Source organism: Vipera ursinii (assembly GCF_947247035.1).
Source record: "Vipera ursinii genome assembly, chromosome: 9".
NCBI classification, from domain to species: Eukaryota; Metazoa; Chordata; class Lepidosauria; order Squamata; family Viperidae; genus Vipera; species Vipera ursinii.
Genome location: NC_139523.1, coordinates 25,012,835 through 25,021,627, shown reverse-complemented (window position 1 = coordinate 25,021,627; position 8,793 = coordinate 25,012,835). Strand labels below are relative to the sequence as shown.

General features: G+C 58.9%; 1 protein-coding gene across 1 annotated transcript; it reads right to left on the bottom strand.

Annotated features, from left to right (window-relative positions):
* Positions 1-6,208: 6,208 nt before the first annotated feature.
* Positions 6,209-8,655, bottom strand: LOC310644201 (kelch-like protein 6). Its single transcript, XM_083369002.1, has 3 exons — positions 8,313-8,655; positions 7,996-8,223; positions 6,209-7,879 (listed from the first exon to the last, which is right to left on the bottom strand). The coding sequence occupies exons 2-3, from the start codon at positions 8,130-8,132 to the stop codon at positions 6,343-6,345; spliced, it is 1,674 nt and encodes a 557-aa protein (XP_083225128.1). The 5' UTR covers positions 8,133-8,223; positions 8,313-8,655; the 3' UTR covers positions 6,209-6,342.
* Between the last annotated feature and the right edge of the window lie 138 nt (positions 8,656-8,793).

Below are 8,793 nucleotides of genomic sequence, written 5' to 3'. Positions count from 1 at the left end.
GAGAGAGCCAGACAAGGCGCGGCGGGGGGGGCAGCGGGGTGAGTGAGCCGGCTGGGAAACGGGCGATGGAGAAGAAGAAAGCAGGGCGGAAGCAGAGAAGCGCCAGGCCAGAAAGGAAAGCTCCTTCCCAATCGGAGGGCTGAATCTGCGGAAGAGGCCCTGAAATTTTTCCCAGCAGCAGCCGAAGCAGCCAAAGGTGGAAGCAGCAAGCCAGGAGAGAGAGAGAGAGAGAGAGAGATGTGGGGCCCTTCACTTGGGTGCCTGACCCTCCTGCACTTGGAGGGCTGGAAGAGGAAAGCTTTGCAGAGCTATTTTTGCTTGCAAGGGGTCAGACCACGAAGGACTGGTCCCTTTGCTCCCCCTGGCCAGGGAGCCTATTGCAGAAGAGACCCCCTGCAGACCTCCCCTTTCTCCCTGGGGGGCTGGAAGCGGGGGGAGGGGGGTAAGGACAGTGCTCTGGAAGACAGGCCTGGGGGGGGGCTGATGGATCTGGTTGACCCTGGCCAGTCAAGCAAAGGGGGAGAGCCGAGGCAGATCCCTGAACCTAGACAAAGGCCTGCCTGCCCCCCAACTTAATGAGCACCCTCGGGGTTCACCAGCTGCCCTTGGGGGACTCAGCCTCACGTAGGTCTTGCGCTGTAAGAGAGACGAGGGAAGGTTCCCCAGCTACCGGGCCCCTCTGCGCCCCCCTGGAGGGGTTAGCATCACAGCAGAAGCAGGGGGGGTGGCGCAGGAAGCAGAGAGCAGCAGCAGGGGGGGTGAAATGGGGGTCAGGAGCCATGTCATGATCCCATGGAGAGTCAAGAGGCATCCCTTGAGCCCCTAACTGTTCCCCCCCACCCCACTCTACCACATATGGTATGAAGAGAGAGGTAAATGTATGATTTGCTACCCCCCTCCCCACCATCCTGGAAAAACAAGATTTATCCCAAGATCTAACTAGCGCCACTATGGGTGGCCAATATAAAATGTTATTCTTTAAAATCACTAATTTTACTGCTTCTCTTAGTGCTGTGTTTCTCAACCTTGGCCCCTTTAAGATGGGTGGGCTTTAAAGTGGGTGGGCTTTGCTGGCTGTGGAATTCTGGGAGTTGAAGTCCACCCATCTTAAAGGGGCCAAGGTTGGAAAGTCCGTCTTTTCAGGAAGCACAGCATCTTCTAGTACTAAACAGACACCCTTTATAACCATTACAAACCATTTCAGTTAAAAAAAAAAGTATTTTTACAGGCCTGTTCAAAAGAATCGACTCTGCCTCTGAATTCTAACTCTTGAGACGGGCCTTTGGGGCCTTTGAGGAATGTAGTTTTAGGCAACTGTCTGGCTGACACCCCCACCATTAGGAAAAACTGCTAAGGGAAGAGGATCTTGCGGTTTCATTCATTGAGAACTAGCAGCTTGAATGTTTATTCTACTGTTCGCCCTCTTCCCTCGTTTTTAGTGAGCAGGGACCCGGAAGCAAATCTCTCCGTCAAGCCTAAGTCTTTCAAGGAAAATAAGCCCTACGTTTTATCAGCTGCGCAGAAAAATTCAGCGGGAATGTTTGTTTGTGCTCTGCCCTTCCCCAGAGTCGGAGGTGCTGGAAGCGCACCAGGCTGTCTCTAAGATACGGCCAGGCTGGGCGAGTCGCCTGCATGACTCGTGGAAAACCTTCTGGCTTTTCCTGACTTCCCAGGAGCTTTGGGCAAGCCTGCTCCGCTCTCCCAGAAGGCTTAAATCTCATCGAATTGGAAAAAAGAGGAATTTTCCTTAGCCTTGCTCACCTGCCTAGGAAACTTAAACTGCATTCCTGAACCACAACTCATCTTTCTTGATTTTTTTTCTTAGAAAAAGAGTACAGGAAATCCTCGACTTATAACAGTTCATTTAGCGACCGTTCTCAGTTACAACAGCACTGAAAAAAGTGAGTCATGACTGTTTTTCACACTTACAAGCATTATAGCATTCCCCCAAGTCACGTGATCAAAATTCAGACACCTGGCAACTGACTCATATTTATGACGGTGGCTGTGTCCTGGGGTCATGTGACCCCCTTTTCTGACCTTTAACAAGCAGAGTCAATGGGGGAAGTCAGATCCAATTAACAATCTTGTTGCTAACCGAACAACTGCAGTGAGTCGCTTAACAACTGTGGCAAGGAAAGTCGTGAAATGGGAAGAAACTCAGGTAGCAACTCTCTCGCTTAGCAACATAAATTTTGGGCTCAATTGTGATAAGTCGAGGACCGCCTGTGCTGCCCGCGAGGGGGACTGTGGAGGAACTAGAACCCTGAGCCCAGGGAGGCCGCATGGTATTTGGCGCCTTGCGACTCTGCTCCGTTGCCTTCCACTTTCCTCAGCAGGGAACGGGGGAAGTCCCGATTCTGCGTGGGCTGAACCTCCATGCATTTCTGTCCTTGGGGGGAATGTGCACCCTTCAGGACGCTTTTCAAAACTGGAAAAACATTTTAAAACTTTTCTCAGTTCAACCACCAGGGAGACAGCCCTAAGAAGAGCCAGAGAGGGGGCATCTCCAGGTTTTAAATTCCTTCTGATACTAGAGATCCCTTTTTGATTTAAGTGCAAAAGACCACCAGGCGTCTAAAATGCAGCAGCAACCATCATCCCGAGAGCTGTGGGTGCGATTCCGCGGGCCCTCCCCACTTCCTAAAAGGGGCAGCGCCCCCTGGCGGCCCAAGGCATCACCTTTTTCCAGGAAGGAGTTCCCTCTTGGGGGACGAGGGGGAGGTGGCGTAACCTCTCCTGTGCGGGACGACCCCATTGCTCAGGGCGGGCCTGGAGGGCAGCCCCCGCAGCAGCTGGTAAACTGCAGGAGAGACAGGATAGGGGTCAGATGGGGACCCCGCCTCCCTGATCTCCTGCCCCGGGTTCAGACCCCCAGCCCCGGTTGCCCTGCATTCCACTGTGGCCGGACCTCTGGATGCCCCGGGATCTGCAGGGGCCCAATCTGCAGCCCCTCCACGGCCCGGATACCTTTGTCGGGTCTCCGCTTGGAGAGGTTGAGCCCGTTCTCCTCGCAGGTGCTCAGGCGCCGCAGGACGTCGGCCAAGGCTGCCTTCAGCACCTGGATCTCGTCCTCCTGCAGCTGCAGGCGCTGCTCCAGGTAGGAGATGCGGTCGTCCACCTCCATGCCGCTGAGGCCAGAGAGGTTGTCATCTGGGGAAGCAAAGGCCGTTAGGAGCAAGGAGCCTCCAGGACAGACACCCCCCCATAAGCCTCTCCCAGCGGCTCTTTCATTTCCCCCCCCTTCCCTTTTTGCCCCTCGGGGTGGGGGGGACAGTAGGTCCTCCTTCCCAATTTTCCTCCCAAGGACTGGCAAGGGTCTTTCTCCTCAGGCAATTTAAGCCAGGCGGTCCAGGCTGAGACAGATTCCTAAAGGATTTGGAAGACCATCACATTTTTTGTGTTCAGCGATGTGCAAGGCCTGCCCAGGTCATTCACAGATCAATGGCCACGCCAACCCCCCTCCAGATAAATATGGCCTTATTAGCGAAGGGAGGGAAAGGGGACTATGGGCTCCCTCGTGGGAACAGGCCATGGGGTGGGAAGGGGGCTTCCCTTGTCAATCGCGAGTCAGAGGCAGTAGGACTGGCGCTTGGCCCACCTGCTGCCTCCTTGGCTCACTGGCATTTCCACAGCAGGGAGCAGGCCCACTCAGAGCTTCCCGGGAGTGGCTTGTGCCCACCTGCCCACCCACAAAGCAGTTGCCAAATCCACCCCAGAGGAGCGCACACATCAGCGGCAGGACCAGCAGCCTTCAGGAGGAGGGCTCTTTCTTGATCTCTTCTGCAGTGATGGGCCCAGTGCCTCTCCCGCCCGCCTGCCCGTTGCTGCCGCCTGCCTGGCACTGCCAGCCCCTCCCTCCACCTGCCCACAGCATCCCTGCCGCTTCCACACCCAATCAGAGGCTGGTCTTGCAGCCAGGCAGAGTAGCAGCCAGGATGGATGGGCAGACGGGTGGAAGAGGCAGCTGTTGGCCAGAGATGCTGCTGGGGGAGGGGGGGCGCTTGTTGGCGAGCGGCTCCAAGTGAGGCAGGAGCGCAGCTCTGCTGGGTTGGGGTTATCCACGCCTCCCCACCCCCCACCCCGGTCTGGGCCTGCCCCCTTTGCTGGCTGGCCTACCTCCCAGGGCTGTGAGGAGGAGGCTGCATTCGTCCCCAAGTGCCCCTCAGCAATCCCTGGAGGCTGACGCACGTGCCGGAAGAGCAAACGCCCTCTGAGCATGCAAAAAAGGCAGGCGGTCGCAGGGGGAGGGGGGACACAAGCCCAGGATCCGGGCAGGGGGGCAGACCGCGGCTCTTCCCTGGGGCGACTCGGAATTTTCGGCACGCTATGATGGCTCCCCCCGCCCCGCCTCGCCCCTCCGGGCCTTTCTGAAAAGCCAGCAGGGGGGTCGGCGGGGCGGGGCTGCCTGCGGGGGACGGGCGGTGGCGTCTCCCTGGGCGCTGGGCAGCCTCCCCCCCCCGGCTCCGCCCTGCCCCGCCCGCGCCTTGCCCTCCTCGCCCAGGATGCCAGAGCCCCGCCCGCCAGAGCCTCCCGGGGGGCTCTTTTGCCGGGCGGGAAGGGTCGGGGCCGGGCCCCTCCCCAGGGGTCCCCGAGCGGGGGCGGGCGGGGGCCGACTGCGGAAGCGGGGCTGCAGCAGAGGCGCCTCCACTCACCGTTGCAGAACTGCAGCAGCAAGGAGGTGTCGTAGAGGAGCCCGCGGGCGGGGATCCCCTCGGCCATGCCGGCCCCGCGACTCCCCCCCCCGCCAGGCCCCCGCCCGCTCCACCCCGGGCTGCTCTCCCGCGCCCGTCCTCCCTCTGCGCTCCCCTGCCCGCCTGCCTCCCGTTGCTATGGCGACCCACCTCTCTCCTGCATCCTGCTGGCCGGGGATGCCCACGGCGAAGACCCCCCCCCCGCTCGGCTCCCCTCTTTGCGCGTCCCCGTCCAACCAGCCGACCCGCAGGCACAGGGCAGCCCTACCTTCGGCTCCTTCCCAGCCCCACCCACCGGCCGCGGAGCTCCTCCTGCTTCGCTTCCCCGCCTTCGCCCCTCGAGCCCCTCGCAGCTTCTCCGCACTCCAGGGCTCTCCGCCCCCCCCCCCGAAATCTGCAGAGTGCTCGTCCTGCCAAACCCCATCTTGAGCACGTGAGACGGACTTGCAACCTCTGGCTCGGCTCCCTCTCTGCGTCCCAGGCTTCCTGCTCTCCTCTCCTCCACTGCTGCTCCTTCCCTCTCTCTTCCCCTCCTCCTTTCCTGACAGTTTCATTCCAGCACTTGCTGTAGTCCTCCACCCCTCAATCTGATTTTTCCCCACTATTCTCTAAACCCCAGGAGGCAAAATTCTGAAGCCAATCCAGGCGTGTGCAAGCCTTTCCGAGCATGTGCAGAGTGCCCACCGCTGAGAACTGCTTTGCCTTAGTCCAGGCAGGTATCTATTTGTTTCTCCTGGTTCGGTCCCTGGGTGTACTTCTAATGCTATATTTATATGCTGTACAAAATGCAGGACATCCAACGTAAAGCGCTTCCTCCACGTTCGTGACTGGCATTTGGGAACCTCCTGCCACAAACAGTGAGGATAACTGGAGTCAGGAACGATAGAGAGGAAGGGCACCGGTGTCAGTAAAACCAGTGCAGATATTCCTAAATATGTGAGCCGAATATCATCAGGGGATTTATAGGAATGACATAATAGGGAATTGTAGGCAGGACAACCAATCAACCTTGCAGCTTAGCCCCTTTTTAAGCGAGTGATGCACTTCTATTTTCATTTCTCTGTCATCTTGGCATGACGGGGCTTAAGTGCTTCCCTTGCGTTTCTCTCCGGCTGCCCCCAAAACAGATGTGGAGGGGATAAATATTTCATGGCCATCGGCGACTGAGGATCCTGCTTCCATTCCAGGCCTCCGCTCTTCTCTGCAGCGGACCCCTCCCGCCTGCAGCAACCCAGATTCTTCCTGCTTCCAAGGCAGGCGACTTCAACCGCCACTGAGCCGGAGGGCTCCTGCGCTCTCTTCCCGGAGCTTCTGCTGGGGCCTGGTGGTGCTTTTATCCCAAGGGTTGACGGGGCTGCCAGAGTGGGCCTTTGTGACCCCCCCCCCGCCCTTGGAATAGAGAGGGGTTCTAGGTTCCAGGGGGTCCCTCCTCCTGGGCAGAGCCAGCTTCTGCCGGGCTGTCCCCACCCTCCCTCCCAGGAAAGGAAGCGCGGGAGCCCAGAACCTGTGCTCTCTTCTCAGCCTTGGACGCTCCCTGTTAGGGCAGGAAAGTGAATCTGAGGGCTTGGAGGGGCCGCATGGATTTTTAATGTTAAATACTGGAGGAGTTCACTTGAAAATAGTTCTTCGGGGGGGGGGTCTTCGGCTCCTACAGCTCCCCACCGCTTGAGGGTCTCTGTGGTGCCAATTCAGGAGAAGGGTGGTCCTTTTCATTCTTCTCCAAGGAGACCTGGGGGTCTGCTAGCCCCACAGCCACCTGGCTTGCCGAGGCCTCTTGCATGAGGGCCCTCAGCTTGAGCGTTGGCACTTTGAGGGTCACACATTTGAGCACCCTGCGCACAATTGTTCCTTGGCTGGTGAGGTTCTCCGGGTACTGGGTCCAGGCGGCTTCGCCAGGTTGCCAGTGATAGATGGCATCGTGGGTTCTGGAGGTACAAACTCCGCCAATCACGTAAATCTTCCCTTGGAAGAAAGTGGCACCGGCAAAGGCAAGTGGCACAGGCAGGGGAGGGATGGCGACCTCTTTGCTTATGGTGCCAGCTTCCTGCATGAAGAAACATTTTGAGGTGCAAGGAAGAAGTTGGCTGAACCTCCGGTTCGGGTACGGTTGGGTGACCTTCCTGGAAAAGAAGCCCCCAATGACACAGATCCCAGCCTCTGTGGGGATAGCAGCCGCCCCGTGCAGACTAAACTCAAGCGGCACCTGCGCCCAGGTATCCAGGTGGGTGTCGTAGATAAGGATGCCCTTGTAGACCACCTCATCGGAGTCAGCGTCGCCGCCGATTAAGTAGAGCTTGTTTTTATACGGCGCAGAGGCAGAAAAGCGCAGAATGATGGGCAGGCTGGCAATGGAGGTCCACACCTGCTGGGCCACATCAAAGCTCTCGGCCGAGGCGAGGGGGCCGGCATCGTTCCAGCCGCTCAAGGCAAAAAGCTTCTGCTTGCAGGTTAAGAACATGTGGACGGAGCGTGGCGTTGACATGGCGGGGAGCTGGGTCCAGCAGTCGGCCAGAGAGTTGTACTCGTGCAGCGCGCAGGAATAGGAGCCATCAGCATGCTTTCCTCCGGAGATGTAGAGCCTGTGGTCCAGCACGGAGCAGCCCGGGAGGGCCACCAGTTCCAGGGCTGGCAGCTTTGTCCTGGATCCGGTGGTCGGATTCAGGCACTCCATGTAGCAGTCCATGTCTTCGCTGACCGAGAGGATGTCCCTCAAACGGGGCACTTTGATGCAGACAATCTTCTCCTGGTACATGCCCTGGCGGAGCCCCCCGCTCGCCTGCAGCCTCCCTGCTCCGTCCAAGTCCTGCCAGTGGACCTCCAGCTGCTGACCCAGTCGTTCTGTCTCCGCCTGCACCTGGGCGACCTCCTCCCGGGTCAGGAGTGGGAAGCGGACGCACCTGAGCAGCGTCTCCAGCACCGGAAGCCGCTGGCTGGGCTCAGCCCTCGCCCACCGCTGCGCAGCCCGGAAGACCTCCATCTCTGAGGCCACCACCAGGTGGTCCGAGGAGAGGAGGCGGGTCAGGGCCCTCAGGTCGAGCTGCAGGAGGTCCTGGTGTTCAAAGAGAAGGCCAAAGTGGAGGCCCAGGTAGCGCAGCGCCCCGTGCAGCAAGGTGGGCTGGTTGTGATCGTGGCCCAGCATGTAAAGGCGAAGGCAGTTCTCCGGGGAAATCCCCTCCATCAGGAATCTGCCGGGGCGGGGGAATGGAAAGAAAGATCGCTGGAGAAGATGGCAGGAGAACACCTCCCTCCCCCCCACCCCCGAACCTGGGAGGAGATCAAAGAGCAGGATGAGCTGGGCTACCTGCTGATGAGTGTCAGCGCTGGGCTGAGCTGGAGCCGGCTGGCCGCGATGAAGAGGTCCTCGGCACTTCCGGGGCTGAAAGCCAGCTCCCCCGAGTAGAGGTAGCCCAAGAGATTCTGGAGGACGGAGGGGTCCATGTCCTCCAGAAGGACCTCCCCGTCCCGGGACTCCTTGAAGCCGCTTGTGAAGACGGCCTGGAAGTAGGGGCTGATGGAGGCCAAGAGGGCCCTGCGGGAGAACAGAGACGGTCGGCTTAGCCCTGGGCCGCCCTGCCCCTCTCTCCGAGCCCTGCCCAGCCAGGGGGCACCAAGACGCACCTGTTGCAAGGGAACCTCTTCCCTCCGGCGATCAGAGTGGCATCACAGAGTTCTGGCTGTTGATGCAGATGCTTCAGACCTGGGGGGCGGGGAGCGAAAAGGGAGGGAGATGAGCTCCTTCTGACTGATCACCAGAACAGCAAAGAGAATTTTGTGTGTGTGTGGGGGGGAAGAATCTCTTTATTTCAAGGGGGAGGAAGAGGAGTTCGTGACAAAACAGGTGCTCTGAGCCTTTGCTCTCCTCCTTCCCTGTCGATAGGAAATTCAGCAGGATTTCCCACTGTTGGGCCGGGGGCTGCTTGGCCTGGGGGAGTGGAAGGACAGGGGAAAAGGCAGGATGAAAGCAGGAGCTCCCAGGTGGGGAGGGGGTTCCCTTCTATTCTGCCCGATCCCCTCTGCTGTTTGGGAAGTTTAAGGTCATTAAGTTTAATGACCTCAGAGAGAAGGACATTGAAAGGGCACCCCAGTTCATGGTTCCTTC

Excerpts from the sequence above, each read along its gene's own strand:
- LOC310644201 (XM_083369002.1), bottom strand. The coding sequence starts at position 8,132 with ATGGACCCCTCCGTCCTCCAGAATCTCTTGGGCTACCTCTACTCGGGG. Across the intron at positions 7,880-7,995 it reads GCGCTGACACTCATCAGCAG|ATTCCTGATGGAGGGGATTT; the intron begins GTAGCCCAGCTC and ends CCGCCCCGGCAG.